The sequence below is a fragment of the Coenobita brevimanus genome, chromosome 101 (assembly GCF_032717465.1).
Source record: "Coenobita brevimanus isolate Jiangsu-jjx chromosome 101, ASM3271746v2, whole genome shotgun sequence".
Taxonomy (NCBI): domain Eukaryota; kingdom Metazoa; phylum Arthropoda; class Malacostraca; order Decapoda; family Coenobitidae; genus Coenobita; species Coenobita brevimanus.
This window is the reverse complement of record NC_137054.1, coordinates 60,263,082-60,281,840: the sequence shown is the minus strand read 5'-3', so window position 1 is coordinate 60,281,840 and position 18,759 is coordinate 60,263,082. Positions and strand designations below refer to the sequence as shown.

Below are 18,759 nucleotides of genomic sequence, written 5' to 3'. Positions count from 1 at the left end.
TTCCATCTTGTGCAATGTCTGTGATAAGTGGGTGCATAAGAGATGTTGTGGTATTAGAGGGAGATTGCAAGATAATGCTGAGTTCATGTGTGCTGTGCAACGGGGAGAGCAGGTGGAGATTGTAAGGTGTGAAAGGATTGAACTTGCTGGTGAGTGAAGAGTTTTTTTATTTGGAAGACATATTATGTGCTGGAGGTGGGGCTGGAGCTAGCTCTGTGGCTAGAAAGAGGAGTGGTTGGAAGAAGTTCAGGGAGCTGTTGCCTCTCCTGACACTGAGAAGGCTCTCCCTCCGCACTAAGGGATCTCTGTATGTGGCATGTGTTAGGAGTGTAATGCTGTATGGTAGTGAGACTTGGGCAGTAAAGGAAGAGATATTCATCGGCACAATCGTACAGAAATGACAATGATTAGGTGGACATGCAGTGCATCCCTGAGTACAAGGCCTGGGGGGGCTAGCTTTACAATGGAAGAGTTGAAGAGTAGGATGGGACTGGAGTGTATTGGTGTTGTGATGAGGAGAGGTAGATTGAGATGGTTTGGGCATGTGGAGAGGATAGGGGATGGTAATTGAGTGTAAAAAGTGAGAAGTGTTGATATTAAGAGTAGGGTTAAGAGAGGCAGATTGAAAAAGACCTGGAACAAGGTTGCTGAGTGTGGCCTCAGGGATAAGGGACTGAACAGGGAAGCTACCGTACCAGAGATCGAACAGAATGGAACGCCACCATTAGGTGACCAGGCCGAAACATGCACACATGCTGGAGCCTTTATAAAATAAAGAAAAACAAAACAAAACAGTCTGAGCTCGTTGTACAACGGGGTTGCATCAAGTGAAAACCTATCGCATAACAATTTATTACATGGCAAGGTCAGTATAACATAGGTTCAATGGGGTTAGAGAGGGTGACCTTGACTGGAAACCTAAAATCTAAAAAAAAATTGCATTTTTAGGCTTACCTACCCCTCAGCAGCACCATGCTTTCCACTAGAGGTAGCATGCTTGCCAGATGCCATCTCATTCATTCATTCATTCATTGCCAGATGCCATGTATCCCAAACGGGGTGGCAAAGGCTTAGTTAATTGTTTTACAGGGAGGGGCACTACTCCTCCACCAACCCCACTTGACACATAGGGAGAACGTTATGCCAACAGCATCTGGTGTTCCCAGGCGGTCACCCATCCACGTACTAACCAGACCCAACGTTGCTTAAGTTACAAATTTCAGTACAATATTTTCACACAAGGCGCCTCTGTGGTACAGTGGTAGAGTGTGCGTTTTGTACACGGGTGGACCAGGGTTCGCGCCCCGCCAGGGTAATAAACTTTGGGAGTATTCACCCGGCCACAAGGGGTGGTGTGGTTGAACCAGTGTCGCTTACTGTAGTATGCTTGCACCCAGTCGGCTTGCATGGGCCGATTACATTTGGTTCACAGACTACACACGCATCCAAAGCCACTCCAACATTACACTTACACTTACAAGCACTTCTCACCCTACATACAATCTCTACCTGACAGCCTAAGCCACTTGGTAGAGATACATTGGCCGTATCGTCCTGACTTCAGTCGGGATAGGCCGGTCCTGCAGTGGATACTCAAACGGCTGATGATGATGATGATGATGATGATGATTTCACACAAAAAAGATAATTCACTTAATACTGGCAACTGCACTATGTCTTAAGCCCTTGCACTGTTATCTGGCAAAAACAATGGTGTTTCAACGGCCTTTCATGCACAAAATGGAATGAAAGGAAGATGATCATAGCAAATGTAAACACTGGTGCATGTGTCGGCTTGTGTCGGCTTGTGAGTGTCACTGCATCCACGTGGGATTCTAGGAGGTGGCCATTGAAAATACTGTTCTAGTAAAATCGTAACCAATTTTTTTACGTTATTGCAAATAAGAGTACAGTGGACCCCCACACAATGAGAACTCACACAGTGCAAATCACCTACAATGCGAGGTCAACCCAGAAAATGCTTATTTTTGTCGAATGTAAAATCTGCCATTCGTACTTCCCAACATGCGAATCAGCTGTATGATTCCAAGGCAAAAATGGACTTCCCGCCATTACTACAAGTGTCAGGCTGGACAATAAGAATCAGTCATACAAAGGCCGGTGACTGGCAATGAGCCAGATTCAAAATGGTGGGCGGCTGGCTAGCTATCTGCATGCCATCTACCAACAATCCTGGGTAAACAGACACTTCTTCTCTAAATTGCCGGAAGAACACATGTTCCCCGCATCCTGTGATCCGTTTTAGCATCATAGCAGTACCCACCTGTTCATCACGGTCTCAGCTGTCAATCTTGAAGGCTTTATGGCATCTCCAAGAGTCCTCAGCAGTACCAGTGAGAGTGACAACGGGAGTAGATGCCCCGAGACTCGGATATCCACCCCCCTCCCTTCTTAACAAGCCCAGATGTCACTTAAATAAAGGTACATGGTGTTCTATTTGTTATTTGTTAGTCCAACTAGAAGTACAATTTGACAAAGTATTAGCAGGGTAGAGTAGGCTGGAAGGGGACCCAAAGACCAAGCCCCGGGTGGGCTGTCCACCATATACCATTTTTCCCATAAGTTCTTTGGTTCACACAATGCGAAATTGTAAAATGTGAGGGTTTCTGCCGCCCATAAACTCACATTGTGTGAGGGTGCACTGTATAACTTTTGATTTATTGTTCTAACAGTTTATCACATAGCAAACAGTCAAATAGTGAGACCAGACTGTATGAATGACACCTTCTTACAAGAAAGGGTCATATTTAAATATAACACTTCTGTACACGAATGGGTCATATTTAAATATAACACCTCCATACAAGAAAGGGTCATATATAACTCCTCCATACAAGAAAGGGTCATATTTAAATATAACTCCTCCATACAAGAAAGGGTCATAATCCCAGCTCCTTAAAAACAAATTAATAGCTCAAGCATATTTACATTTCTTCTGTGGCCACCTTTTATGGGATTAAGGCATCTGGATACAGGCAGACAGACAGATAGTTTTACGATTCATAAGTCTGTGTGATCATCATCGTGCTGCATGTGGTAATTGTAACCACCAAGGTGCTACATTCGGACATGACTAGTAAACTGGCAAGCTTCAGAATATGGTACAAACCCTCCTTTGTGAGCCCTAGGACTGTAGCACCCTCACACTGCCCTCCCACCTGTTTTGTCCTCTTCCAACTTCAAGCTTCCTCATATCTACCTGAAGGCCTACAATCATTTAGATGAATACAAACATCTGATGAACAATGGGCATGATGGTAAAAAGCCACGTCCACCACGAACGGCCCTTAAGTAACACCAAAGGAAGCTGCATGCAGACTAGCACCTATAGCTGATGATGGGTCATAAGTGCCTTTTCCCTTCTGGGTGGATCATATAACCACAAGGTCACAAGATGCCTCAAAATCAGTAGTAGCTACCAAGTTACTATATTCCATAAAGCTTGCAAAGAGAGGACTTCACTCTAAAACCTACCTACATACATTAGAGTCTTGCCTCTGAATATCAAGTGTTTCTGAGTAGAGCCTGAAATTGGGGTAACCATTTCTTACTACAGAGCTTTCAGGTAGGCATGGTGTGGAATGAGTAAACTTGTAACATATTATACTGTTTTTACTTTACTTTGGCCTAAAACTGCAATCTCTCCAAACCTCAATGCTGAGCTGTAACAACAGATTTACACCAGAATTTGATGCTAATCATGAAGAAGTGCTATGGAAAACAAGTAAGGCAGTAGTACTGACCTTTTTCTATCCTTTGGAAGCATGAAACATGCTGCAACAGGATGAAAAGCTGGGCCAAGTTTGAGTAAAGACAGTATAGTAATTCATTGTCTAGTACTACATGGCAAAAAGTGAAGTGACATACCTTGAGACGGGTGGGGATCATGTAGCCCTGAGGCTTGATAGTGGTGTTGCCTGGCCACACAATTTCACCCTCTTTGATTACCAGCGTCATCGTCTCCTTGGTCTAGAGGAAAGGGCACCAAAATGTTAGGATACAAAGAGCAGCAAACTGTACATCTTGATGTGCATGTGAAATGTAAATATAATGTTTTATGTAAAAAAGGTTTGTTAGTTTTTCTGTCAACACTTAATTGGTACTCAGATATGTATATGATGAACTGTTATGTAGTTATTTTTTCTTAACCCCTAATCTGACTGGCCAAGCCGAATCATTGACCATAGGTAAGCATTTGCTTCTGTGGGACTATTCCCCAACTAGAGTACAATACTGTACATATAAACACAGCATAGGGATTCCACATCCTCTTGCGGTAGACAACGCCTTCCCAGGGTCAGACCAAGGTCCTTCCCCACGGCTAGGTGCATGCAGAAAAAGGAAGGTTTGGCTTCCACATGGACACAGCAGTTGCTCCACCCACAGTTCGAAGTGCATAGGCTCCTCATCAACAGGGTGGTCCCCTATAACATTCCTCTTCCATTCAGTCAGGTGATTTCCTGTGTGCTGTGCTGATGACTCAGTCAACATCATCATTGTCTGTCCTGCATCAGTTCTTCATTTCCCTACTCTCACATCCATTATCCACTACCATACAAACAAACTGAGCCTTCCTCATTTTCCACAACAACACATAAAGAGAACACCAGGTGACCTTCTTGTTAAGTGCCATTTACAGACCATGATGTATTTTCCTTGGCTTCAATACATAAATTACCAGTACAGTGTACAGTAAATGGTGATTTAGTAAGCCCATGAGTTAAATGTGTTTTATAAATATATATATTACCAATACACCAGTCCTGTATGAGACAGCCATAGCATGTATTCAATATGGATGGTGGGTGTTAGTGCCGAAGTGGTGACATGTGGAAGTGTAGGAGGACTACTGGGCCTTGGGATAGGCTGCTGCCCCTGAGATATAGGTCCTGAAGTCTCTGCCCAGAGTTAGACACAGTGAAATATATAACGTATAAATATATATATATATATATATATATGTATACACTCAACCCCCTGCTATCACGCATTCAGCTATCATGCTTATCTGCTATCATGCACACATCAAATGCACAACCATACATGCTATCACGCACCCCAAGACCGCTATCACACGTCGAGTTTGAAGACAGGCTAAGCGAAACTTATTCACACAGCACTTCATACGAGTTTTTTTTTTTTTTTTTTTATGTGAGGAAGAAGGAACCAAAGGCCATGAGCCCGCAGTAACAGTTCCGTCCAAGAGAAAAACAAAATACAATATAGAGCCAAATTCAAGATCCGATTATTATGAGATGCCTGGACACACTGCGTTTGAAAGACTGGAGATCATAGGCAGCAGGAAATACAGACAGAGGGAGACAGTTCCAGAGCTGACCTGTTGCATAAATGAAAGACTGGGAGTAATGGTTAACTCTTGCATTAGAGAGTTGGACAGAAAAGGGATGAGAGTTTCCTACTAGACGGGTGCTACGCGCCCGTCGTAGAGGTGGAGGTATGCAAGCAGACAGTTCAGAGGAGCAGTGACCATTAAAGTAGCGATAGAAAAGAGATAAAGATGCAACAGTGCGGCGAAGAGACAGAGGTTGAAGGGAGTCAGTAAGAGGAGGAGGGTTAATGAGACGAAAAGCCTTTGACTCCATCCTATTGAGAAGAGCTGTATGTGAGGAGCCTCCCCACACATGAGAGTTGTACTCCACACAGGGGCGGATAAAACCCCTGTATAGAGTCAACAATTGTGCAGGGGTAAAGAAACAGCGGAGTCAGCTTAGCACACCCAATCTCTTGGAAGCAGATTTTACAAGAGATGTAATATGATCTTTCCAAGATAAGTCTCAAGTAAATGAAACCCTAAGCATGTTCAAGGATGATGCAGGATTAAGCTGAATATTATTAAACATTAGTGGGTATACCTGTGGAAGATTTTGTCGGGTCGATAGGTGTAAGAACTGAGTCTTAGATGCATTAAAAACAACCATATTATTTTTACCCAAGTCAGAGATACGAGCCAAGTCAGACATTAGGTGTGCCATAGCCTCATCCCTTGTTTGTTGAAGTAACTGTTGAGATGGGCGTTGCGGGAACTGAATGGAAAGGTGAAGGGTGGAGTCATCAGCAAATGAGTGGATAGGGTTAGATGTACAGCTTAGAAGATCATTGATGAATAAAAGGAAGAGAGTTGGTGATAGGACAGAGCCCTGAGGAACACCACTGTTGATAGATCTAGGAGAAGAACGATGGCCGTCTACAACAGTGGCTACAGAACGACCAGAAAGGAAGTTAGCGATGAAGGTACAGACAGAAGGATAGAAACCGTAGGAGGGCAGTTTGGAAATTAAAGATTTATGCCAGACTCGATTGAAAGCCTTTGAGATGTCAAGTGCAATGGCAAAGCTTTCGCCAAAGTCCCGAAAGGAGGATGACCAGGAGTCTGGAAGGTAGGTGACAAGATTGCCAATGGAGCGTCCCTGACGGAACCAGGACTGGCGATCGGAAAGAAGGTTGTGATAGGAAAGATGCCTTAAAATTTTTCTATTGAGAATTGACTCGAAAACTTTTGAAATACAGGACGTTAAAGCAATTGGACGATAGTTGGAGGGTTGGGAGTGGTCACCCTTCTTTGGGACCGGCTGAATGAGAGCAAACTTCCAGCAAGAAGGAAAGGTACAAGTTGACAGACAAAGGCGAAAGAGTTTGCCAAGGCAGGGTGTAAGCACAGAAGCACAGTTCTTGAGAACAACAGGAGGGACCCCATCAGGCCCATATGCCTTGTTAGTACTGAGGCCCGTGATGGCAGAAAATACATCAGCTGAAGAAATTTTAATATCAGCCATAAGGAAGTCAGAGGAGGGAAGTGATGGAGGAACAGCACCGGAATCGTCTAAGGTGGAATTGGAGGAGAAAGTCTGTGCGAAGATACGATGGGTAATTGGAACAGTAACGTGGTAAAATTTCCGATTATAGCACGGGCATTTGGAATGCATCTGAACAGATTCCTGCCAAGGACACGACGGGCAAAACAGTGACCAAAACCCATTCGGCTCGAAAGAATATATCTTACTATAGCATTGAAATTTAGCCTAACACTGAATACTTATTAATATTGTATTTTAGAATAAATAACAATCGTTTTGAAACCCTTATAAAGAGTTAATATTTCTTATGCCGAAAAAACTGTGATGTCGATAAAGTAATCACGTGTTTACAACTGAGACGGGGCTCTGACGACAGTGTGAGGAACTTGTGTGATAGCGTCCAAGTTTTGTTCCACTTAAATGTTCCTCAGCCATTCCTGATATAAGGTACCATGTGATACCCGCTTTACTGTGGACACTAAAGAAATGGAGACAGCCAAAGAGATCTGGCGGTAACTAAGCCACTCCCAAGCCTCGGAACCCATCAAACCACCCAAGCCGTAATCCTTATAAAAGTTAGATGGCCTTTTATGTTGTTTATTTATTCATTATACTGTTATTATTAATATAATAATGCTTTATTTCATGTCAGAGGAGAGATTGGCAGGAAATTGTAGGAATAAAGTGGTTAAAAGTTAGAAAAATGGGCCACCAAAAAACCAATTAGAAATTTTCCCATTCATTGTTCAGTTCAGCTATCGCATATTCAGCTATCACACGCGTTTCCTGTGACCAATTAGGCGCGACAGCAGGGGGTTGAGTGTGTGTATATATATATATATATATATATATATATATCGTTTCGCTCGTTTCTTTTTTAAAGGCTCCAACATGCTTGCATGCGTCGGTCTCAGTCACCTACTGGCGGCTCTCCATGCTGCACGATCCATTGCTGCCTCCCCGTTCAGCCCCTTAACCATGAGGTCACACTTAATGACCTCGTCCCATGTCTTTCTCGGTCTACCCCTCGTAACCCCACCCCCAATATTAACACTTCTCACCTTCCTCACCCAATTATCATCCCCCATCCTCTCCACATGTCCAAACCATCTCAATCTACCTCTCCTCATCACAACACCAATACACTCCAGTCCCATCCTACCTCTCAACTCTTCCATCGCGAACCCAGCCCCCCCAGACCTTGGACGCAGGGACGCACTACACATCCACCTAATCATTGTCATTTCTGTATGTCTAAGCCGGCGAATATCTTCCTCCTTCACTGCCCAGGTCTCACTACCATACAGGACTACACTTCTAACACATGCTGCATACAAAGACCCCTTAGCATGTAGGGAGAGCCCTCTCAATGTCAGGAGAGGCAAGAGCTCCCTGAACTTCTTCCAACCACTTCTCACCCTAGCCACAGAGCTAGCTCTAGCCCCACTTCCAGCACACAACATGTCTCCCAAATAACAAAACTCTTCCACACACTCAAAAGATTCACCACCAAGTTCAATTCTTTCATGTCTGACAATCTCCACCTGCTCACCCCGGCACGCCGTACACATAGAATCAGCATTATCTCGCAGTCTACCTCTGATACCATTACATCTCTTATGTACCCATTTATCACACACACCGCACAAGATGGAATTGGATTGTTCTATGTATGAGGTCTGTTCAGAAAGTACCCAACCTTAGACTCTAAAAAAATAAATTGCTAACCTGCTGAGCTAGGACACAAATCCCCCTAAATGTAGGACCCTTCTGGCTTGATACATGTAGCCCAGCATTCATTCCACTCCCTGAAACATTTTTTCAAAGTCGGTTTTTGGTATCCCCTGCAGGTGCTTCATTGCATTTGTTATGATCTCTTCTCTCATCTCAAATCGGGAACCCTTCAGCGGAGTTTTGAGCTTGGGGAATAACCAAAAGTCACACAGAGGTATGTCTGGTGAGTAGGAAGCCTGCTGTACCTGCAGTATGTTGCGCTTACCAAAAATTCCTGAATCAGTTGAGAAGAATAGGCAATGGCGTTGCCATGGTGCAGCTTCTAATTTACTGCTTACCAAAGATCTGGTCTTTTCCACCGAACTGCGTCATGATGATGACGATAATGTTGAAGTAGTACCGTACTGTTTGCTGACTGTCTGGCCTTCTGGTGTATATTCAAGATGCACAACACCACAGTAGCAAAAAATACTGTCAAAATGCATTTCACCTTGCTGCGAACCTGTCGTGCTTTTTGTTTTTGGCCAAGGCAAACCTGCATGCTTCCACTGGGATGACTGTGCTTTAGATTCTGGGTCGTACCCCTACATCCAAGTCTCACCTCCAGTGATAACAGTCTTCAGAAAGTCTGGATTGCAATTTGCACACTCCAATGTGATTTGAGCAGTGTTCAATCACAGAGCTTATTGTTCGCATGAAATGAGTTTTGGAACAAACTCCAAATCATCCACTAAAATTTCATGTGCTGATTCACTGCTCATTCCAGTTTCATTAGCAATTTCTGACAATTCCCATGATCAAACTGCAGACTTTCTTCACATTTTCAGCACTCCTGAAAATGGCCTTCCAGGAAGTGGATCACTCTCAACTGACATTTATCAATTTTTGAAGTGATTGTACAGTTGGTCGAATAAGTTCGTTAAGTCCAGATAACTTATTTTGCTCTTGTGTTCCTGAACTCAATTCTTCTGAATTATCTACTCTCTGGCTTAGGCTTCACTGTCATTCTCTGACTAAATATATCTGTGCTGTTTACTTATCCCCTAATTCTACTATGAAAAATTCTTCAACTATCTTACTTCTGTGATGGAGCACATCTTATTCATTTCTCCATTCTCTGAAATCTCCACTTTAGGCTCTCCTCTCCTTTCACTGACCCACCTGGTGAACAAGCCTACATCTTTTCTATCCTTAATGACCTACTGTAGTGCAGCTTGTACAGCACCCTACCTGTATCCCTGACTGCCTTGAAGAGAGCTCCAAAATACTTGACTTCTTTCTTACAACTACTCCTTCAGCTTACACTGTTAATCTCTCCTCTCCACTGGGCCACTCCAATCACAACCTGATTACCTTAACCTGTCCTATAGCTCTGGTACGGCCTGTGGACCCTCCAAAAAAAATGTTGGTTGTAGCACTTTGGAGCTGTTGATTGGGAGGCCCTCAGGCAGTACTTCTTTGATTTTCCCTGGAAAGATTATTGCTTCCATGCCCGGGAGCCATCTGAGCGTGCATTGTGCATTACAGATGTTATTCTCTCGGGCATGGAAGCATACGTTTCCTTCTCAAGTCCTTTAACTAATGCAAGAAAGCCTTGGTTTAATCACGCTTGTTCCAATGCTGTCCACGACAAGGAATGGGCCTATAAAAGGTACCAGAGCCAACCCACCCCTGAATCACATCATTTTGTTTCTGCCCGGAATAGTGCTAAGTCTGTTCTTCACTCTGCTAAAAATAATTTCATTCATACTAAATGATCTCTACTCTCCAACTCAAATTCTTCCTGCTCCTTCTGACACCTTGCCAAGAACCTTTCTAACAACTTTACCTCATCATCCTTCCCTATTCTTTTCTACCCTGATGGCTCTGTAGCTATTTCTTCTACTGATAAAGCAGATCTCTTTGCTCAGACCTTCTCCTCTAGTTCCACCTTAGACGATTCCGGTGCTGTTCCTCCATCACTTCCCCCCCCTGACTTCCTCATGGTTGATATTAAAATTTCTTCAGCTTATGTAGTTTCTGCCATCACTGGCCTCAGTACTAACAAGGCATATGGGCCTGATGGGGTCCCTCCTGTTGTCAAGAACTGTGCTTCTGTGCTTACACCCTGCCTAGGTAAACCCTTTTGCCTTTGTCTTCTTGCTGGAAGTTTGCTCTCATTCAACCAGTCCCAAAGAAGGGTGACCATTCCCAACTCTCTCTCGCCCAATTGCTTTAATATCCTGTGTCTCAAAAGTTTTCAAGTCTATTATTAACAGAAAAATTTTAAAGTATCATTCCTATCATAACCTTCTTTCTGATCATCATTATGGGTTCTGTCAAGGACGCTATCTTCTCAACTACCTTTCATCCTCCTGGTCATCCTCCTTTCAAGACTTTGGCAAAAGCTTTGCCATTGCACAACATATCAAAAGCTTTCATTCGACTCTGGTATAAATCTTTAATTTCCAAGCTACCCTCTTGCAGTTTCTATCCTTCTATCTGTGCCTTCATCTATAACTTCCTTTCTGGTCATTCTATAACTGCTGTTGTAGACAGCCATCATTCTTCTCCTAGATCTATCAACAGTGGTGTTGTTCCTCAGGTCTCTGTCCTATCACCAACTCTCTTCCTTTTATTCATCAATGACCTTCTATGCTGTACATCTAACCCTATCCACTCATATGCTGATGACTCCACCCTTCAACTTTCCATTCGGTTTTTGCAACGTCCATCTCAGCAGTTACTTCCACAAACAAGGGATGGGGCTATGGTGCACCTAGTGTCTGACTTCACTCGGATCTCTGACTGGGGTAAAAATAATCTTGTTGTTTTTAATGCATCAAATACTCAGTTCTTACACCTATCAATCCAACAAAATCCTCCACAGGAGTACCCATTGTTTAATAATATTCAGCTTAATCCTGCATCATCCTTAAACATACCTGGGGTTTCATCTCTTGAGACTTATCTTGGAAAGATCATATTATACCTCTTGTAAAATCTGCTTCCAAGAGATTGGGTATGCTAAGCTGACTCCGTACCTTCTTTACCCCTGCACAGTTGTTGACTTTATACACGGGTTTTCTTCCCGTCTATGTAAAGAACAACTCTCATGTGTGGGGGGGCTCCCCACATACAGCTCTTCTCAATAGGGTGGAGTCAAAGGCTTTTGGTCTCATCAACTCTCCTCCTCTTACTGGCTCCCATCAACCCCTGTCTCTTCACTGCACTGTTGCCTCTTTATCTCTTTTCTATCGCAGCTTCAACGGTCACTGCTCCTCTGAACTGTCTGCTTGCATCCCTTCACCTCTACACACGAACCGCCTGAGAGAGAGGTCGTCCCAGGCATCGCTCCTAACCTTGAGTAGTTCCAGGAATTTTGTCTGTCCTGTCTCCTAGGGTCTTTCTTTAAATTTAAAATAATGAAAGTTGGTAGACTACCAAAAATGTAAAGATTTGTTGGCAATAGTATACATGAATGTTTGTGGCTTATTCGGTAACAGCTGTTTAGGTACTTTACCGGTACGTTAAAGATGGCCGAAAATGTAAACAATGAGGGAATGGAATTTCAAGGATTTGATGCTAATACTAATGTCATGGACCTGGTGAAAACATTAATTATGAGGATTAGTGAACTCGAAAAAAAAGTAGAGAATCTAGTGATAAAGGATGTGTCAGGAAATACGGAAACCGCCATACAGAGTCTAATCCAGTCCAACGAAAGAGCCAATGAAGAGATTAAGAATTTGAAGAGGGAAAATGTTGAACTGAGGAGGAAACTTGAAGAGAGTACTAATAAAACGGAGAAGGTGAGTAATGTACTAGAAGAACACAAGGCAAAATGGGCACACGTAGAAGAAGAACAGAAAGAAGTGGTCAGCTTAAGAGAGATCATCCAGGAAGAAAGGGAAATGAACAAGAAAGAAATGGAAGAAAATGTAGTGAAAATACTGAAGAAAAAAGAGAAAATAGTGAGAGAAACTGTAGAAAGGAACAGATGTGTGGTAGTATTGGAAACAGGGAAGAGGAAGAAAAGGTTAGGTTCGTAAGACTCGAGAGAGACACGAACATGGTGAGAGGAATATTAAACAAGATTGACCCCGAAGGAGACAAGTGGGTAAAAGAAATTGAGGAAGTAAGGAGGATAGGGCCTTATAAGAAAGGGGAAACAAGACCAATGAGAGTCAAGTTTACATCAGAAAGTGTAATAAATGAGATACTTAAAGTGACCTGGAAATTAAGCAAAGAGGAGGGGATGGAAAATATTATAATAAGAAAAGATCTGAATGAAGAAGAAAGAGAAGTTTTAAAATCATTAAAGGAAGAAGTAAAGGAAAAAAATGATAAGAGGACAGAGGAAGAACGTAATACTTTTTTTTGGAGAGTATTGGATATGAAAGTAAGGAAATGGTATTTAAGGAAATAGAAGTGAAGGAAACTAGGGGGATGGTTGTGAAAGATCAGAAGTTGAGGAAGTGGTACGGACAGAGAGTAGGAGAGAAGAGGGTATTAATAATGTCAAAAATAATTTGAAGGTGATATATACTAATGTTGATGGTTTCATATCGACAAGGATCGAAATTAATGATTTCTTGAGAGAACATGAACCTGATGTCATGTGCTTTGTAGAGACCAAATTAAGAGAAGATATTGATGTTCATTTGGGAGATGGTAAATACAAACTGTGGAGAAAAGACAGAAAAGAAAAAAGGGAGGAGGAGTGATGATAGCAGTGAAGAACAACATAAATGTAGATACTGTGGAAATGGGAGAAGGCAGGGCTGAAGTGATATATATGAAATTAGAAACTGGAGAGAATGTTAAGAGAGATATGGCGGTAGTGTATGTTCCCCCAAAGACGAGAGCATGGAAGGATGACGAATACCATGAGATGTTGTCAGATATGGCTAGCTACTTGCAAAAAATAATTGAGAAAAGCAATAATATAATTTTGGTGGGTGACTTTAATTGTAAAGAGGTGAACTGGGAGGAATGGTACTCGGGAGGCGGCGAAGATTCGTGGGGTACTATGTTATTAAATATAATAATGAATAATGTGATGACGCAGTGGGTCAAAGAAGAGACACGGTTTCGAGGTGAGGACACACCAGCAAGGTTAGATTTACTGTTCACCAAAGAACCCGATGTAATAGAATCATTGGAATATCTCTGTCCTTTGGGAAAAAGTGATCATGTGGTCATTGAGTTCCAGATGTTAATAGGAAACGTTGAGCCAAGAGACGAGCTTCATAGACAGGGAAGATACAACTTTGGCAAAGCAAATTTTACAGGATTGAGAAACTTTTTTGAAAATGCGGATTGGAGAAAATTCAGAGAAACAAGAGAGATACAGAGGAAGTGGCATATCTTTCTAGACCTCTATAATTTGGGAGTGGAAAAATTTGTACCAAGAGTAAGAGGGAAAGAATACAGGAAAAAGGAGTGGTTTAATAGAAGGTGTATGATAGCCAAAAAAAAAGAGAGATAAGGCGTGGAACAATTGGAGAAAGAGAGGTAACGACAGAACAAAGGAAGAATATAAAAGAACAAGAAACGAATACACAAGAATACGTAGGGAAGAAGAAAGGAATTTTGAAAAAGGTATAATTGACAAATGCAAGGATGAACACAAACTGTTTTATAGATTTGTTAATGGCAAACTGAAACAAAAGGAAGGAATCACCAAGCTGAAAGTAGATGGAGAGGTCTTTAAGGATGTGGCAATGCAAGCAGAAATAATGAACAAACGTTTCCAGTCAGTTTTCACTAAAGAAAAGGAGCTTGTGGAAGGGGAGGGAGTGATTAGAAATGTTCCGGTGATGAAAGATATAAAAGTGGAGGTGCAGGAAGTGTATAAATTACTGGAAACTCAAGATGTAAGGAAAGCCCCAGGACCCTGATGGAATTTCTAATTGGGTACTGAAGGAATGCAGAGAACAACTGGCGGATAAAATTCACAGCTTAATTGTATGCTCACTGGAAAGAGGGGAAAGTGCCAAAGAATGGAAGAGGGCAAATGTGGTACCAATTTACAAGGGAGGAAATAGGGAAGAACCCCTGAATTATAGACCAGTGTCTCTAACCAGCATGGTCGCAAAATTGTGTGAGAGAATCCTGAAAGACAGATGGATAAAATATCTGGAAGAGATGAATATTTTGGCTGAATGTCAGTTTGGATTCAGAAGTGGAAGGTCATGTGTTTCAAACTTGTTGAGCTTTTACTCAAGAGCGATTGATGTGGTACAGGAGAGAGATGGTTGGGTGGATTGTGTGTACTTAGACTTAGAGAAGGCCTTTGACAAGGTACCTCATAAGAGACTAATGTGGAAACTAGAATATATAGGAGGACTAAAGGGGAAACTTCTGGAATGGATGAGAGACTTTTTGAGAGACAGACAAATGAGGACAGTAATAAAGGAAAAGATGTCTGGATGGAGTGGAAGTAACAAGTGGAGTCCCTCAAGGTTCAGTGTTGGCGCCAGTAATGTTCCTGATTTATACGTAAATGATATGGTAGATGGAGTGAACAGTTATGCGAGTCTGTTTGCTGATGATGTAAAGATCTTGAGGAAGATAGAGGTTGAGGGAGGATTGTAAAATACTGCAGGAGGATTTGGATAGGATACACAATTGGAGCCGGACGTGGGAAAGGAAATTTAATGTAAAGAAATGTAAAATATTGGAAATGGGTAAAAGTACCAGGAGACCATCACTGAATTATTTTTGGGTAATGAATTAATCACAAAAAGGAGAGAAGAGAAAGATTTGGGAGTGCTGATCCAAGATAGTTTGTCACCAGAAAAGCACATTAACAAGATAGTTGAGAGAGACTTATAAGCTCTTGACTAACATAAGAGTAGCATTTCATTATATGGATGAGGAAATGATGAAAAAATTGATAAGTGGCAATGGATCCGCCCCAGGTTAGAATATGCAGCGGTAGTGTGGTCCCCACACAAAAAGAAAGATATAAACAAGATTGAGAGAATACAAAGAACAGCAACCAAGATGGTCCCCAGTCTGACAGACCTGTCATACAGAGAGAGGCTGGAAAAACTGGATTTGCCTTCGTTAGAGGAAAGGAGAAAGAGGGGAGACATGATTGCGGTGTTCAGGACCATGGTGGGAGTAGATAAAATTGACAAAGAAGATCTGTTTGTATGGGATAAGAGAGCAACAAGAGGACATTGAATGAAATTGAAAAAGTCAAGCTGCTTGAAGGATATCAAGAAATATAGCTTTCCTTACAGAAGTATAGACTTATGGAATAGCCTGGACAAAGAGATCGTCCAGTCTAAAAACTTAAACGAGTTTAAAGTTAAATTCGACTTATTGAGAAACAGCGACAGAAACCCACGAGCATAGTACATTCCGTGTATATCACAATTAGGTATATTCTTAAATATTTAGAACGACTCAGACAAAGAGGTGGTGCATGAGAAAAACATTCATGTGTGTAAAGGTAGACTTGATAAATGTGGATATGGAGACAGGACAACACGAGCATTGCTCAATTCCTGTATACTACAAATAGGTAAATACAAATAGGTAAATACAACGGGCGTGTAGCACCCATCTAGCAACAAACTCTCATCTCTTTTCTGTCCAACTCTCTTATGCAAGAGTTAACTATTACTCCCAGTCCTTCATTTATGCAACAGGTCAACTCTGGAACTGTTTCCCTGTCTATGTTTCCAATTTCCTATGATCTCCAATCTTTCAAGTGCAGTGTGTCCAGGCAACTCGAAATGAGTGGATCTTGAATCTGGCTCTCTTTCGTATTGTTTTTGTGATTTTCGTGGAAGGAACAGTTTGCAGGCTCCTGGCATTTGGTTCCTTCTTCCTTGCATTAAAAAAAAAATAATAATAATAAAAAAATAAAAAATAAAAGTACCAAGCAGAGTCACAAGTCTGGTAACAGTGTAAACCCTGCTGGCAGCCGCAAGATCACCTCTGCCTTCTAAACCACACCTCCCCTACACCCCCGTCTCAGCCACAGTACGTCTCTTGCTGGATGCCACCACATATAATTACTGTGTTACAGATGTTAAGCTTGATGGTTACATTTTACGGAAGAAGCATAGAATTACAGTAAGACCTCACTATAATGGACTAATTGGGGACAAAACTATTCCAAAAAATGCGAAATTCCAATAAAAGCGACATCCAGACTTACCCCTGCTAATCCGGACTTTTTCCGAAATATCAGACATTAGTCCAGATTGCATGAAAGGTTTTAAACTGTTTTGGCTACCACTGCAGTACTGTATACTGTGTTATATCTTCACTACATTAATCAAATGGTAAAATAATACTGTACTGTACACTGATAAACATGTCTTTTATTTACCTTATTGTGGTGAACACAGCTGAAGTGGTCAGGCAGTCCAGACTACTTCTGGCTTTATCGGACTTTTTCCAATATATAGGAATTTAGTCCAGTAGTTCCAAGGGTCCGATAATAGCGAATTCCGGACTACTGAAGTCTGTTATATCGAGGTTTTACTGTATTTACAGTCATCCCTTAACATCCGAATTTTTAACCCCTAAAAGATGGGTGTCCACATACGCTGTCCGAAGGTACTAAGGCCAAAAAGACGGATGTCCTCATATGCGGTCAGGCCCCCCCTCCCCCCCAAACCCACCCCACCCACCCCATCCCTTACCACCACACTCACGCACCACCCACAACCCACCCCCACCCTACCACCTTACTCACACACCACCCGCAACCCACCCCCACCCTAACCCACCCACCCTGACCCCTTGCCCTCTCTCCACCACCCCCACCACCCCACCCCCAAACCTCCACCACCCCCCAAATCCCCCCACCATCCCCCCAATACCCTCCATAGCTCCCTACCACCACTAACCCCGACCCTCTCACCACCCCTACCCTCACCACCCCCACACCCATCTCCCATGCCCCTCACAATCCCCAATCCCCTAACAGCTTCCCCACCACCCCCACTCCCCCCATGATCCCCCCACCACCCCTCTTCCATCCACCACCATCCCATATCTCCCACCCCTTACTACCCTCCCCCTACCCTCACCACCCCCAACCCCCTACCCTCCTCCACCCCACACCCCAATCACCCATCCCCACCCCCAAACCTCCAACATCCCCCAAACAACACCACCCCACCAACCCCCACCACCATCACCACCCTTTTCCCCCCCTCCATCATCCTCCCGACCCCCCACTTACCATCCCCACCCACAACCCCCCAACCCACCCCCCACCCCCTAAGCACCCAGTCCCCATCCCCACACCACCCCACAACTCCCACACCTCTCTACACCTCCCACAAAACCCCCACCATATCACACCCGCCGATTATGCCCGTCCTGAGTGTACAGTATGTCAAAACATTACGATGCTCGTTTTTTAGGGGTTATCATACACAGTTTTAAATATCCGTGGGTGGATATATCATAAACAGTTTTAAATATCCACAGGAGGATACAGTACTGGGGCCGGATTCACTAAAGCATTTTATCTTGTTGAACTCTGCTAACACTGTTCACTGCCAATGTAACATTATCCCAGACACAGTTCATGGCTGTTTTAGTGATGGCATTATCCTGTGAATCAAATATAACACTCTTCCTTTTGGCCACTTCATTTATTAATGCCATTAATTCATCAACGGAAAAGTTAGGACAGGCTGGGGATACTGTATATCTTTTCTTTCATGTTCTCCTTTGCAATCTTGGTGGCGAAGGGCTTTGTTGTGTTTACCAGCTGATACAAGGGGAAAGCTCTGTGATACGGCGGTCATACCAAAGCTTTGTGTGTAAAAGCCTCCATCAATGGCTAATCAGAAATCAGCTGGTAACGGTTGAAACACCGATGAACCTGATGACCCGCCTCCCATTGTCGAGGACAGGTAAAGTGAAAATGTTAACTGTTTTTATAGCTTCTCTTGCCCTTATTATTGTACTGTTTGTAGTGACATCTTGGTCCCAATGAACGCGCCTATATGGTGGATGTGCGAGCGAGCACTATTTGATATCGCACTAATTGATACACATAACTTATGGGGAAAAATTCACTTGGTGGATGAGTGACTCCAACTTTAGGAGTTAAAATTTTAAACACTGACAATTACCCTAGTATTAAATAATAGTATACGTACATACATGCACACGTGTACACAAACCCTTGATGAGCTGGTCTAACTTGGTGTGCTGCGCTCCCCAC

At 42.8% G+C, this 18,759-nt stretch overlaps 1 protein-coding gene across 1 annotated transcript in view; it reads right to left on the bottom strand.

Annotated features, from left to right (window-relative positions):
* LOC145415050 (glutamate [NMDA] receptor subunit 1-like) overlaps window positions 1-18,759 on the bottom strand; it is a 529,989-nt gene that overhangs the window by 175,547 nt on the left and 335,683 nt on the right. Inside the window, exon 9 of the mRNA XM_080284465.1 lies at window positions 3,889-3,990. Coding sequence (XP_080140591.1) covers window positions 3,889-3,990 — 102 coding nt within the window. The remainder of the gene's footprint in view (window positions 1-3,888; window positions 3,991-18,759) is intronic.